Source organism: Phalaenopsis equestris, unplaced genomic scaffold, assembly GCF_001263595.1.
Source record: "Phalaenopsis equestris unplaced genomic scaffold, ASM126359v1 Scaffold000047, whole genome shotgun sequence".
Classification (NCBI taxonomy): domain Eukaryota; kingdom Viridiplantae; phylum Streptophyta; class Magnoliopsida; order Asparagales; family Orchidaceae; genus Phalaenopsis; species Phalaenopsis equestris.
Window position 1 is genome coordinate 481,132 of NW_018164489.1, and position 16,617 is coordinate 497,748.

General features: G+C 35.3%; 1 protein-coding gene across 6 annotated transcripts in view; it reads right to left on the reverse strand.

The window, feature by feature from the left end:
• Positions 1 to 5,100: 5,100 nt before the first annotated feature.
• Positions 5,101 to 16,617, reverse strand: part of LOC110019089 (pentatricopeptide repeat-containing protein At1g76280) — a 73,520-nt gene continuing 62,003 nt past the window's right edge. For all 6 annotated transcript variants that reach the window (XM_020716643.1, XM_020716640.1, XM_020716644.1 and 3 more), the window contains 4 exons: positions 6,969 to 7,112; positions 6,673 to 6,861; positions 5,972 to 6,124; positions 5,101 to 5,594 (listed from right to left, as the gene is read on the reverse strand). In XM_020716643.1, the coding sequence (XP_020572302.1) occupies positions 5,172 to 5,594; positions 5,972 to 6,124; positions 6,673 to 6,861; positions 6,969 to 7,112 (909 nt within the window). In that variant the 3' untranslated portion in view covers positions 5,101 to 5,171. The remainder of the gene's footprint in view (positions 5,595 to 5,971; positions 6,125 to 6,672; positions 6,862 to 6,968; positions 7,113 to 16,617) is intronic.

Genomic DNA, 16,617 nt, shown 5'->3' on the forward strand with positions numbered 1-16,617 from the left:
TGCTACATGTCTGGTTCTGTCCAAATCAACAATATCTACTTCCCTGAACATGAGGGGAGTTTATGGCAATGGCTTTTTTTTTTGGAAAGAGCATCACAACAGTAGTATTTACCAATGCTGGTACTGATGATGGATTTGTTGGAATTTCAGCACCATCTCCAGCAAGAATACTTCCCATAGATTTGGCAAATTTTGGCGGGGGCAATTCCTTGCCAGGTCCGCCTAAATCTTCACCACTGCAATGCAAGTATAAGACTTGTAACTCCTGAAACGTCCATCACGATGCATCAAGTGGGACACTATACACACTTTTCTTAGCGTGGTGTGGCGAAACTCGTATGTGGAACTTGCGACGCGGTGGACGATTCAAAAGGCTCATGAAATATGTATTTCAGCTCATTTCATTAGCGAGGTGGGGGTACTGCCTCTCCCATTGCCGGCTAAACGCTGGCTTCCTCCCGACTCCCTCTCTTTCCTGAAGTACAGCTCCTCCCTCTGTCACGCGGCAGCCTCCCTCTTCCATCCAGCCTGAAATCGAGAGCTCCCGCCCAGCAAGCTCTCCTCTTTTCTTCCTCCCCACCTCCACCTATCTGTCTCCTTATTGCATCATACCAAGCCGCCGGCGAAGACCTGCAACGAAACCTCTTTCATGGCGCCGGAGGAACCCCACTCTCGTTGTTACCTCTGATGTTCTGATCCGCCACTCATTTTCTCCTACATGGCTGCACCGCCTTTCCAGCCTAATGTATATCACAGCCAACAGTCAGTGGTTACACCATTTCAGATACTGGTGGAGAAGCTCAGGTTCTTCAGATTATGCTGAAATCACAAGAGAAAGTTACTGCAAAGCCTGGTACTATATGCTACATGTCTGGTTCTGTCCAAATCAACACTATCTACTTCCCTGAACATGAAGGGAGTTTATGGCAATGGCTTTTTTTTTGGAAAGAGCATCACAACAATAGTATTTACCAATGCTGGTACTGATGATGGATTTGTTGGAATTTCAGCACCATCTCCAGCAAGAATACTTCCCATAGATTTGGCAAATTTTGGCGGGGGCAATTCCTTGCCAGGTCCGCCTAAATCTTCACCACTGCAATGCAAGTATAAGACTTGTAACTCCTGAAACGTCCATCACGATGCATCAAGTGGGACACTATACACACTTTTCTTAGCGTGGTGGGGCGAAACTCGTATGTGGAACTTGCGACGCGGTGGACGATTCAAAAGGCTCATGAAATATGTATTTCAGCTCATTTCATTAGCGAGGTGGGGGTATTCTGTTGTATTTTGAAAACCAGTGCACGTATTTCTTTGAGTGGCAGGATACACCTCTTTACAATCATGGCGCAAGCCAACCATACACGCCTTTCTTGGCGTGGTTGGCAGACCCAGACCCCCGATGCAACCCCTCAATGGAGGACGATGCTAGGAGGCTGCCGAAATGTTGCAGGATTTTGGTCAGAATGTTGACCATAAAAGAACAATTAAATCGAATTCACTTGGATCAAAATGCAATCAAAATGAAATTCCCTAAACTATATATTAAAGACTAAAATGATTACTTGAACCATTTTAAACGAAAGAACTACATATAAATAGAACCTGCACGAACCTGCACGCCTCACAGGGGACTCGACGACTGATCAACAACCTGTTGGGGGTCCACCTAGATACTCAAACGAGAGCTAAGTATGGGAGAGAAACATAATATTAATTATGCAATCGAAGTCTCCATTCGTCTTCTTCGCCACCGGATCCACAATACATCTAAAAGCGGACAAAAGGCAACACTGAGGCGCTTGAAGTGAAGCTTTGCATATTTTCCACTGGATCCGCAACCCCAAATACACGAGCGAACATGAGGTGAAGATGAGGCCTCAAATGAAAATATTTGCACCAATCTCAATGATAATATCTTCGTGCAAATAACAATAAGAACTCTTAAAATTAATAAAAAAGAATAAACAATAGATTGAAACATCTGCATGAGCCTTGACGTGCCTCTAAATGTTCAAGCTAATAGAATGATGCACGACGACTAGCCGCCTTGCCTACAGGGCGAGGTTGTAAGTCCCCCACTTTGGCCAATCCGATCTTCCTCCCTACATGGACCGAAGTTGACAAGATCACTTTGATCATTCTGATCCTCCTTATAAGAACTGAAGTTGATAGGACTAATGCTCTTAAAGATGTTTAAGAAATCAATCATTGGGCTCCATTATTTACAGAGCGAGGTCTTAAGTCCCAAACTTTGGCCAATTTGATCCTTCTCCTTATGATAGATCGGAGTCGACAAGATTGAGCCAGTCTGGTCCTCCTCCTCATGAGGACTAGAGTTGACAAGAATAGTGCTATTAATAATATATAAATTTCAATCCTTCCCCGATGATGGCTGTGTTGATTGAAGATTTTAATTGTCTATTTTAAATTTGTCTCAAAGTCACTTTTGAATTCAATTATTTCAATTACTTAAACAGATTCTCTGTAAGCGGGAATAGTTGACAGGGTTTAAAGATAATCATTTCCCTGATGATGGTTGTGTTGATCGTAAATTTCAATCGAAGAGGTTTGTTTATAAAATTAAAATATTTGAAATCATAAAAAAATATTAAAAAAAAATTTATCACCTATGGCTTAAAGCAAAAATCCATCCACTCTGCAACCGTTTGTCGAAGTAGACAAATCTAATGTTGACTCGAGTTCACATAGAGCTAATGTCATATCAAGTATACTATTAAATTCATGCTCAAAATGAATTCTATGTCAGTAAGAATGAGGCCCGAGTCCTCTATCAGCGTAGTTCTTGTCACCGGATCCACAATACATCTAAAAGCGGACAAAAGACAAAAGGCAACACCGAGTCCTCTATCAGCGTAGTTCTTGTCGCCAAATAACACCACAAAGGAGCGGTTACAATCGACCTCTGATCGGGTAGTTTGTTGCCAAATGACACCATTATATTACAGTCACAATTGTAGCCCGTATGTTCCCCAATGATTGTCTGTCTTTTTTAGTATTGAATCATAGGGTATATTCGATAGGGAAAAGATCATTTATAAGTTAAAGTCGAGTTAGATTAGGCCCCTCAGACAAACATTCACCCCAGGTCTACAAGGTCCCCTTGGACAAAACAACCCATGACTACTGACAATGATCCTTTTGTCAGGTTGGGTTGAGTACCTCCGCTGACTAAGTAGACCCGAGACCATGACAACGCATGATGACGGAACAATGAAATCTTGATCGAGTTCGTCGTCGTTTCCCCAACCATCCACTCTGAGCTCACGAAGGTGATAAATTTTATAATTTCTAATTTAAATTTATTGCTACTATATGTTAAGTTTGAATACTTAGCGTCCAATGACTAGCCTTAATTGAAATGCATTCTCATTATCGAGAGAAGTAATTAACCATAGGAGCTTGCACCTATGGGCACCTATGGGAGACCTCGAACCCCAGATCAAAATGTCCTTACAAAATGAGGTCGAAATCTTTAGGTAGAGTCTTCTCTACTATCTCATCTTCCTTTTGAAAATTCAACCCGGAATTTAACAAACACACCGCATTAAGCTCTCATAGAAAGTTTGGAACGCTTCTCGAATTTTTTAGCCCACGGCTCAGAGGCATTTTTACAATTTTGTGCATGAGAATTTTCCCATTATTAGTTGGAGCAAATATGTTTGATATAAAGGTCATTGTATTAGATTTGTTGATACTACTTGTAAGATTGTATAATGGTCTCAAACCATGTGATATCTAATAGCTATAGGAATAATGCTGAATAGTGTGTTTTTTATGACTTTGTTATGATGAGGCACACAATCATCTCTTTTTTAGTCTAACTTTGCCCATATTTTATTAAGGAGTTGCATCCCTAATGAGAACTTCTTCATGTTAAGTGGAAATATGGTACTAATACTTGCTCATATTGACTCTTTCATTGCAAGTATCAATGAAAACTATTTTTTACTTGTTCTTGTTAAGACTAATTTTATTTGGAAGGAAAAAAAATATAGAATATTCAAAAATATTTCTACTCCTCTAGAGACACTTGGGCAGAATATTCATTGATGAAAGTAAAGAAAAAAAAAAAAAAGCAGAATATTCATTGATGAAAGTAAAGAAAAAAAAAATTAAGGTTGATATTCCCACTCAAATTATAGAGTTTATAAAGTCTGAATTCATAATTTTCTTTCTATTCAACATTTCCTTTCTTTGGGTTTTGCTATGCTGCTGATGTTTTGTCTTATTCTGCTTGTGGTTATTCAGTTGTGATGGCATTCCTATGGGGGTGTCTATCAGTGTGATTTGACGTTTTTGGTTAGAAATCTGGGGGTTATTAGTTAACCCAACTCTCCACTTTCACAAATGCTGCTTAAATTGATATTTTACGGATGCTTCACTTGATTTTAATAATTCCTTTTACATGAAAGGAAACCTTATATTATTGTGGGTGAATTTTCTGAGCTCACTCCACACCCTCCTCTTATGATCAATTTTGAAGTATATTTATCAGAGGAGGTTCTGTTTCCTTATCCTTTGTGTATTCTTATTCTGTATGGACTTAACAGTGAATTACATTCTGGCAGGAAACAATTATTTTGTGAAAATTGATGTCCATGGCGCATATGAATTGAATCTAACTGATTTATGCAAACGAAGAATTTCTTAGAGATGGCTGATTTTTCTGCTTGGTTAATCATCTCTACATTGGTTGATTTTTTTTTTTTTTAATGTTTTTGGTTTTCTGCTCTCGTCTCATGCATCATACTGTTGAATTTGCTTGTCAGATGCATTATACTGTTGAATTTCGTTCAAATAGAAACTATAGTATTCACCTACATCCTGGTTAGAGATTTCAGATGTTTTATGAGTTTGTTACTTTTTGTTCTTTTGTTGATTGTGATTGTATTTTTCCTTTTTTTTCGGGCTTTCTTGACAACATAATGTAATCGACTTTTCGCCCTCAAATTTCTCAAAAAAAAAAAAAAAGAAAAAAAAAAGAAAGAATAATGCACTCTAAAAGTTTACCGACGTCAATAAATAACCCTCTGCTTTCATTACCTTCGCAAAACTTATTCCCCCAAAGCCTGCCATAATTATTTTGCTGAGATTATGATAAAACCTTCCATATAAGACCAAACTGGAGTTGTATGACTAAAAAACTAAGAGAGAAAACTTACGCAATCCTTTTCCCTCTTAAAATACATAGAAGAAAGCCTTTGAGACCATGAGCTTTCTCCTGGTGACCATGATAACGGCTGGCCAGCCATGAATGCGCACCACCTTAGGTTCAATAACCCAGCAGCAATATACTCTTCACCCCGTTCAAAAATGGAGACTATTTTGGATTCAGCATCTGGATCTTCACTACATACAAGATCTGCAAATCTCATCTTTTTTTCAAGAAGATTGGTGTCATTATCATCGATCATGCGAAGGCTCAGTACTCTCAGAGCTTCCACTGCTGTGTTGTGGAAATTGAGTTCAGTATAAGCAGAGAATGTATACGCACAGGTTGACGGATCTGGCTTGACTTTTGCTCGATGCATTTGTTCGATCATGATTTCTATTAGATCGAGTAGTTCCTGTTGGATTCGTGCAATGAATAAGAATTTGTTGAATCCTAATGGGGAGTTCCTGTTGGATTCGTGCAATGAATAAGAATTTGCTGAATCCTAATGGGGCATTTACATACAAAACACACTATTCTTATCCATGTCTCACACCTAAACTTTCATGTTTACACACATAGTACACAAATTTTTAATATCACATAAAAAAGCACTATTACCACTTTTGAAAAGTAAAATAGACATTTTCATGCATAGGTTTAATGCACCAACTGCTATGTATATAAATATCAAACTTTAGGTGTGAGATGTGTAAATAGTAAAGAATTGTGTGATAGGGATGTAAATTTGCCTAATATGATAGATTTTTAGAAGGTAGGAGGATAGACTACTCTTGCATATTCTTCCTCTACTTCTGAAGATATCTTTGCGTATGCATGTTTAAGTATTTCATTGAAAAGGTGGACATCAAGTTGTATTTCATCAGAACTTATTTGGTTAAATATACCCAAAGCCCCATGAAAATCATCAACTGCTAGCAAAACCTGTAATTACAATTGAAATTATTTACATAGAAATCAAACCATTAGTTCTTATGAAATACTAGAAATGGAATTTGGAGCAGTTATTGTTTTTAAAAAAAATAATCTGTAAAAACAATTCAAATGAGAAAATTTGGAGTTTGCAAGAACTAGAAGATCTCAAAAGAAAGATATTGTAGTTCATTATCGGAATTAGATAAAAATTTATAAGGCCTCCAATTTTATTTGGCAATATAAGTGCAAAGCTTCACATGAGGAAAGACACAGCAGAGCAAGTAATAATAAATAATAAGGGAAATTTACGTAGATACCACACAATTCTTATGTATTTACATATCTAAAACTTAAACTTTGATATTTATGCTTATAAAATTTTGGTGCATAAACCGATACATGAAAGGTATTTTTTACTTCAAAAAAAAATTAATAATAGCAGTAGATGTTAAAAATTTGAGTGGTCTGATTATAAATATCAAAGTTTAGGTGATAGATATGTAAAGTTTATAAGAATTGTGTGGCATGCATGTAAATGTTCTTATCATGCAAAATACCTTCACAAGTGCAGTGTAAGTCATTATCTGCGGAAGGAAACCATCTCGGAGCATCAAAGACGTCAAGGCAAGTGCCGACCTGAAACATGAAATTAAGCTACAACATTTTATCATAATGTGGTATGTAGCAGCATCAGCTAGGAATCCATATGATCTCATTTTTTGGAAATATTCAATAGCAGTCAAACCCTGCATAAAAGCACCAGACAATTAAAACAACAATAATAATAATAATAATAATAATAATAGAAATCAGCAACTAATCAATAATTAAAGTATGAGCAAGAAAAACTTACATGGCCAGCTTCCACGAGTGCATGGAGAACGATGTTATAGAAATCAGTTATTTGATGAGGTTCAATCTCTAAAAACATTTTTTCTGCCTTCTTTACACGCTGGAGCATGGAAGGTATCATTCCCTCCGTTCCAAGAGCTCTTATCTGAATTTAGAGGATGACACGGCTCATGCATTTGCAACAAAACTTGAAACCATTGTTGAAATTTATATGAGATTGACTGGGTATTTTTTTGTGGGGAAGAATTCAAAGAAATTACTAAAAAATAACATAAGAACACTTTTAAATTTAACTAGTATAGTCTATTGATGCTTTAATTAAAAAAAAAAGAGTTATTGATGAAAATCAAATGGAATCTAGCTTTTCATGTTCATCTTGTTGTTAATTTGTTTTCAAAAGTAATTGTAATTTTCAATTTTAAAAGTTAAAAAATTAGCTTTATGTTTGTAGTTAGAAGATACTTAAATGTTGGAAGTAGGTTTGTTTATTTAATTTTGCTGATTAATTTTTAGAGTTGAAATAGCTGAATTAAAGGAAGTAACTTGTTATTTTTATTATTAATGAAATTCAAATTCGAGTTACAAATCATACATGCATCATCACAGTGGCAGTTTCATAAGTATGATGGAGGATTTGTAAATTAAATGATAAATCATAATTAAAACATTTCAATCGAAAAGTTTCAATGATATGTCACCCAAGGCTTTATTCACGTGGTCGAGTGTCATGAAATTCAAATTCAAATTCAAATTTGAAAGTTAATCAGGCTTTATCCTAATTTAACGTAATTATAAATATCATGGTTTTAAAAATAGGGTTCGATTGACCATCTCAATCAGTTCATTCATGAAACTGTGATTCGACTGCTTCAACCATGAACCGATCATTCGACTGGTTCAATCCAAGCTCAAAATTGTTATTGCACAAAACCAAATTTGAACCGGTCAAATCGAGGTTGAACTGGCAAACAAATATGGTTTTTAAAGAACCAACAATTCTAGTATTAACCAATTTTAGCATTTTGATTTTGATTGGATGGATAGAAATAGGATCTTTAAATTAAAAATAAAGCTATTGTTATGTGAAAATTTTGATTTAAAATATTATTCGAAATATTCAAAACTGAAATTTCAAAAATTAAAAAATTATTTATTGAATTGATAAAAATAATATTATAATAACATTAACATATTATTTAAATTATATTAAAATAAATTTTATATTTATCATGTCATTAGGTCTAACCCCAATTGAAAAATTGAATTTTGAGCCTCCCACTATTTTGAATCGATATCTGATCAGGTTTTCATAACCTTGATAAATAGTGGATAAATGAAATGGTAAAAAAAGTTTCTAGTTTTCTCCACAAATTTGCATATCCTTGTTGGCAAGCTTAATAATTTATGATAATCACGACCCGATCCGGAGTTTGGAATAACTAAGACGGGTAAAGACGATCGAACTTAAAAATTAAATTTTCTATAATTAATATTTTAATAAATAAAGAGCCACTATATAAAAAAATATAGTACACTTAAATTTACCTCACTTCTGGTTATTCGCATCTTCTCTAAATTTTTCTCTTCTATTGCCCGTTTTTTGATCAACTAATTATACCTAAGAAGTTATTTTAGACCAATAATGAGCTAATCATAGCCAATGAATACTCATACTTCTAAACTATAATAACATAATAAAAAAATAATAATATGCGGACAGTTAAATTTTTAATAAATCAGTATAAAATATTTGATAGTACATGAATATGATCACCAATGATATTTTATAATACTCAAAGTAGTTGACTATAACAATAATATATCTATATCATTTTACATATATACAACCGTTACAATAACACTATCATTTCAGTTACTTCAATATCAATATAATTTTTCATTTATTTGAACAAGTATCTTAGTGTTCTCCTGTCAGTACCATAAAAAGGTGACTACATCATAGCCAAATATGCATACACAAACAATCACAATAATAAATTAAATGCTTATTTTTATTTCATAACATTCATTATACAATATAATAATCTGAATTATGCATTTGAAGGACGTATACAAAAATTAGTAATATACAATTCAATATGATCAAATGAACTTAAAGAGCAAGTACAATCTATCAAAGCAATTAACACTGTATCACATTCAAAAGAAATCAAATTACTATCATAATTTTAAAATACAAGTAGTCACATCAATGTCGATTTATTCGTTCCTAGATTTGCCTTGATCTCGATTCTTTTAAAATTGATGCTCATATATAACATGATATTCACATTACTAAAATTTAATTTATTAGTATTATTTTAATTAACTATTATCTTTACATTATTTAAAGATTAATATCCATAGTTTTACTTTATGAAATTCTAATTAAATTTAATTTGCTATTCAATATATACTTTAAAATTGATTAATTAAACTAATTATAATATAAACCCAAACTTACTTTACTGGAGTATGCTTAGATCAATCTTTCTCATTTAACTCGCACACTTCACCAAATCCTCCCCTCCAAGCTATAATTCAACACCTTTAGTCTAATTAAATAAAATTTTCTATTAACATCAATTAATAAATACAATATATATATATATATATATACGCCCTTAGATGACAAGTTGGTAGGCAGCTGCGTTTTAGTCATAAGACCCACTGACTCGGGTTCGATCCGTACGTGAATGGATAGCACATATGGGAAGCAATATTCTCAAATTCAACTATTTTACAATATATATATATATTAAAAGAAGAATGGCCAGAGGCTATTATACGAGCCTCTGATCATCCCTAATGTGCCTAACAATCTCAGTACACCTGAGGGGTTTTATACCACGGATGCCCACCAACAAGTTGGAGTATGCGACACACACACACACACAACACACACACATATATCAAACGAAAGAAGTTACGGGTTAAGCCAAGATCCCGTTACCATTTTCTTCATGAGGAAAGAAGAAAGTTTCGGGTCTCTGTATGTTGATCCCGACTACAGCGTTCCAAGCACGCCAATCTGTTGCTTCCAGCATGCACGTCGATCCCATCTAGCGAGAAGTTCAATAGTTTGACCATGAGGTTATGTCATGAAGTTCAATCACGAGGGTTTGCAGCGTTAATTCCTATCTCTTATCAGCATATATGTCGCGATCCAGATGCTCTTCACAGAATCGAACGCTTTGACATCACTTGATACAATCCGACACAAATTTACATGATTTTCCATAGAAATTAGGGCAAAGCAGATTTTTTTTTTGCAATAATCCAAAACATTCAACACGAAAACATAGGATGAGCACCTCCTACTTGTTTGCAATAATCCAAAACATTCAACACGAAAACATAAGATGAGCACCTCAAGAGGAGGTGATCTCTCTCAAATCCTACAATTCAAGAGGTAGGAAGTCTCTCCCATACCTAACCCTAAACCTATCAAGGTCTACTTATACTAAATAATAATATATAAGAAAAGACTCAATTGTCCTTAGGCTTGACCAACATAACATACTTGAGTAAATTAGGATCGACAACAAATCTATCTACCATAATATAGATCATGTGCAATTGGAATAAGGCCGACAAAAAATTACAATAGCCATCATCATAATTAGCCTTCTTCTTCCAATTATTTGGGGTTATTTTAAAAACTCATATTCTCCATTCATTTCTATGAAGTGCTCAATGAGATGTTAAATCCAATTTTCTTCATATATGTTTATAATTTATTAAGAGGTTTTCTTTTTTAATTTTAGCATATTATATAATTCTAATTAGTGAGGCAGTAATTGAAATAAGTGAAAACTAAGAGAAATAGAAAAAATATATAGATGGCAGATGTCTAAGAATTAGTAGGAAAAAAAGTAAATATATGATATGTAGATTTAGAAGATATGATGCTAATAATTAGCATTTAGCATTATTAAAAGATAAGGTAATACACAAAAGTGATAGATTCAAGTATATTTAAATTATTATACATGAAAATGAAGAAATAGATGTTGATATTATTCTAGCACTAAGAGTAAATTGTTAAAATGAAAAATATTATGGAGTCTTATGTGATAAGAGGACAACAACGAAGCTCAGCGGTAAATTTATAAAATCACAATTACAATGATGTAAAAAAATATTAATATAAAAGCTGAGTGGAATAAAAAAAATATTAAGATGGATGCGTGCAAAAATTTGAGAAGGTTGGAGGGATATTTATTGAAAACAAATAGCCTTAGTCGAAAAATCTCTATCGTGTACCGGAGGAGTAATTGCACTTATGGGAAACTTGAAACTATATTTTAAACTCTTACCTAAATGAGAATAAGATCCTTGGAAATTTCATGCCTAAATAAATCTAATCCACCTTTTGAAAATTTTACCCTAAAATTAAAAAAAAATGTCGTCAGAAGAGCCAAACAAAAAATTTCAGATACATATTATTATTTTTATTAATATCTTATCTAGCAAATATGATTTGAAATATCTTATTCACCAGCAAATCATACTTTGAGTCAGAAGAGCTAGGCAAGAAATTTTGGATATATATTATTATTTTTATTATTATCTTATCTAGTACATACAATTTTAAAACTCTTATTCACCAGAGAATTAATACTTCGAGTGCTCTCCATCTAAAACAAAAGACTATTGAGCATCATAGTCATCAATGTTGGCATAATGTAGGCTCTAAAAATTTGCACCTAAGATTCAACTAGCTACAGTATGACGGGAGGTAGCGCGAGGAGCTAGTGTACGAGTGTTAGCTACAGCACTAGGGGTTTAAGAAAGAGAGGAGCAACCTATGGTAAAGCGGTGAGGAATGCAGGGAGATAAAGAGATAGGAGTGCGGGGGATTCTTACAAGAAGAGGAGGGGAGCTCAAAATAGAGAGGAATGCACTACTGCGCGATAAATAGATGAGCACGAGCAAGTGCTTGGCAAAAGAACTCAGTACGGGCTAAGAAGAGGTGTTATGGAGAAGGGAGAAATAAGAGGCGGAGAACTCTGGAGGGCAACTCCAGAAACTTATGGCCCAAGGGGAACTAGCATTGGGAGAGTTGGAGTAGAACAACGGGAATGAGCTGTGTGCGCTTTGGTCACAAGCACAAGGCGGCAATAGAGGGGAGAGCAATGCTTATGTGTGGTTTGTGGAGCCTAGGGAATAAGACTATCAATTATATTAGAATTGGGGCTTGGGCTGCTAGGGGAGATTTTTCGTGCATTTGGGATGAAAATGGAGAGAAAGAGGGGAGCGAGTTGTTGGAGTAGGGAAATGAGGTGAATGAGAGGTTGAGAGTAGTGCGTGAGAAAGATGAGGTGCTATTATTTTTTCCTTTTAGGAAGCAAAGGACGGGGAAGGATCAAGAAAATGGACAGTTAATGGGTACGATTAAATATTGACGCGAGGGTTTTTTGTTATATTTGGAATGAATTTTAATTTAATAATAAAATTATACATTTAATAAAATATAAATATAACTAACGAATAAAAATAATCTCCCTTTTTTTAAACTAAATCTCACAAATTTTATTTTTTCAAGTTTCAAATTACGTGCTGTCAACCTTGTATGGGTAATTTTGTATTTTGCGTTTGTGTGGGAATCTCAAACAATATGGTTTCCTATTCAACAAAATTTTGATGTTTAGAACGTGTTAGTGAAATCAATAAATGGATGTTGAATAGACAGTTTTTAGGACGATTTAGGTATTCAAGCTTAATTCGCAGGAAGTTGCATCCTTAGTCCCTCATCTTCATCGTGAGATAATATGATGATGCGACCAGTTATTTATGGGTATTTTCAACAATCAAAATTCATCAATGCAATCCATTTTACGAAGGGGTATCATTTGAGCAATTCCAATGACAATCGAGGCAATTTAAGCCAGATTCATGTGTGACATTCATTGCATTACATCTTCAACGTGTAATGAGCAAATCAATCATGAATATCCCCTTTTAGAAATCTTAATGTTCCAAATAGATAGGCAAAGTATGTTCAACAAACGAGCAATACTTCTAGTGATTTCACTTTGATCAAGATAACTGTGGGCTCCAAAAATTAACGATCGCTTCCCGTGACAACTCTATATATTTATTGTTATTTTTGTCTTGAGAGAGAGCTTCAGAGTCTTAAATTTTAAGAAGGCAGGTGGGAATGTAGATAAGACACTGCCCAAAGATTTCACCCTCATTTCGCGAGGAATTTTTGATTTGGGGTTCGAGGTTTCCAATAGACACAAACCCCTATGATTAATTACTCATCCCGATAACGGGGAAGCATTTTCGATTAGGGCTGATCATTAATATTTGAATGTTCAACATATAATAACAGCAACCTTATGATTTAAATTGTAGAATTCACCACTTGAAGCTTGAAGCGGATAATAGTGGAAAGAAGACGAAACCCGATCAAAATCACATAGTTTCGTCATCCTAGACCGGCATGGTCCTTGATTTACTTAGTCAGACGAGATAGTCGGCCCAAACCTGACAAATGGATTCTTGTCAGCAGCCATGAGTTGCATTGTCCAAGAGACTCTTGTAGATCTGGAGTTGATGTTTATTTAAAAGAACAAATTTATGTCGACCTTAGCTAACAGAAGACTGTGTCAATCAATTGTACTCTTTTAATTCATATCCCAAATGGTAGAAAACCGTTGGAGAACGTACAGACTGGGGCCGTGACTATAATATAATAATGTCATTTGGCTGCAACCACCTGGTGAGAGGACTCTGGTCATTAACGCAATTTTGTGGTGTCATTTGGACGCAGAGCCACGTAGACAAATGACTCAGCTTACGTCCTTCCTGACGTTCAATTACTTTGATTGTAAATATATTGATACATTTGATATAACATTCGTTTTTTGTCTGCTGAAGTCAATCACAATTTTGTCACTCTCAACAAATCGCTACTGACGATAATTTGCTTTTAGCTTTTAGTGATTTAATTTTAACATGAGTGTTTTAGTTGATTACTTTGAAAATTTTGATTTACAAGATTGATCCCTTTCGGTTGAAATATTACATCAACAATACCATCATCAGATAGTTGAACATTTTAAAGTTCTATATTTGAAGGGGTAATATTTAATTTTGTTAATTGAAGCTTTTCAAAGTATAAATCTTATCGACTCCTATCCTTACAAGGAAGATCATACTAATTTGGTGATTTATACTTGTAAACTCTTATTTCAAGATTTGAACATTTATTTCAAAATTACTAAACTCGTCAACTCCAGGCTTTGCGATGAGGAATGAACTAGTTTGTTGAGACTTACAACCCTATTCTATCGACAAGGTGGCTCGGTTAGCTTGCACAACACTCTCGAACAAAATATTTGGGCGTTCTAAATATTGGTTGGAGCACATGGGGGCTAGATTTTGAGATTATGCATAATTGAAGAGGGGGCATTTGAAAATATGCGTATTTGAGCTATTTTAGTTATAGCACTTGATGTCTTAAGTGGGTGCGACAAAACCAGCATCAGTGCACCGGATCCTATCAGAACTCCACAATTAAGCGTGCTTGAGCGAGAGTAGAACTAGGATGGGTGACCTCCTGGGAAGTCCTCGTGTTGCACCTTTCTAAAAAACACTGTCATTGCCGGACCCAAGCCCAGATGTGAAAAGTGGAGGGTTGCGTTAGGTAGTCGACAACCAACATAAAACTTGTTGAAAAAATCATGACATGAATCCTTTTGATTGTTGTGTAAAGCGACGCGCTGTATAGTCTGAATACAATGAAAAGTGTGCAAATGTCGCTACATCGGCGTCTGGGTTTAGTGTCAAATAAGCAAGGGTTTTCACATTACGGACGGATGCGGGTAAAGAAGTTAATCCAGGAAACTAATGAAATTAATATTAGGATAAAAACTTAGAATATAGGTACTCTCAATGGTACCTATTTAAAATATCGGGGATTTGGGCTTTTGAATATTTAAGCTCTTAAATTTTTAAAATTTTAATTTTTTTTTGGGCTATGAAAATATAAATTTTCAAGTTTTTATTTTTTTTGGACCCCATTATGTAGACCTCCATAATTCAAGTTTTCTCTGGACTTTCTCTCGTCTTATCCACGAGAAGGATATCATCAACAAAAAGCATACACCATGATCCACCCTTTTGTAAATGTCCAGTAAGACCATCCATAACTAAAGCAAAAAGGTATAAAGCAAAAAGGCTAAAGCAAAAAGGTATGGGCTTAAAGTCGATCCCTGGTGTAATCCAACAGAAATAGGAAAATATTTGGTCAATCCTATTTCAGTTCAAACACAAGTAACTGGTCTAATATACATATCTTTAATGACTTGAATATAAGACATATCACCAACTTTCTTCTCAAGAACTCTCCAATGGATATCACTCGGAACCTTATTGTAAGTTTTTTTAAATCAATAAAAATCAAATGTAGATTCTCCTTATTATCTCTAAATTTCTCCCTCAGACCTCTCAATAAATGTATAGCTTCCATAGTAGACCAGCCAGACATATATGTTCAATAATCCTTTCCCATAATTTTAAAGTATGACACATCAACTTAATCCCTCTATAATTTGCAAGCGGCTTAGATGCAATAGGGACGACATAGGATCGCGAGCTTAAGGGTAGGCTTCGCGTACTTAGTGGGCTAGGGCAGAGAGAAGAGCAGCACTGAGCAAGGCTTTGGTGAGAGTTAGGAGTTTCGAAATTTCTCTATAGTGTGTGATACATATGACACTGAAGAAAAGCACTCTGCAAAGTAAATTCGAGGAGGAAGAAGATTAGCTCAAGATAGGTTTGATTTCATAGTGCGTGAGGTACGGAAATGAGACAGATGAAGTGGAGGAAAAAAACACAGAAGAACTGTGCGGCTTTCGAATCGGAGAAGATGAACGATGCGAAAGCGGCTGTAAAGAATAAGGGTTTGAAACAATTGGAACGGTGTTGACCTCATTTTTAGTGAGGTCTAGTCTTCCGCTTAGGGTTTAGGATCTAGCCTTAGGGATCTCTCTTCGACTATCTTAGAACCTTAGAAATGGGCCCCGCCTTGTTCTAGAAATTCAACCCGCTTCTGTACTCTTTTGTGATTTCGCGTGTGTGGTATCGACTTCTAACACTTAGAAGGATGAAACCAACATGAGGAACCCAAAAGGGATTCCTATAGGACCTTTCGAGCCTTAGGGTGACCTTCTGCACAATTCGCACTTCTGCGCGCAAAAACTTTGCAATTCGGAGAGTCGACGCTTCCGATCGCCACAATACGCATCGCTTGTCGAATGAAATTTTTGAAACAATCGATCGCGGGTCAATATTTTTGTGAAATTTGAATTTCGACGCGTTTTTGACCCGATTGTCGACGACGCTGTCCGAGATACCCCGGATGACAAAACGAACTGCACCGGCGCGTCCAGAACGTCGATTTTGCCTAGGGAGGACACCCATTTTGTTACGTCGCCGCGCGCGAATGAATTGAATATAATTTAATATATATATGTATATATATATATATATTAATCTATATTAAAACTTTTTTTCCCCCTTTCCTCTTTAAGCCCTAACTCCCCATTCTCCGCGTCCAAGCTCTGCTTCCCTTCCTTCTCCCGTTCGCTCGCCTGGCCTCTCCCTTTCTCGATCTCTAGCCGCGCGAGCTCTTCCTCCTT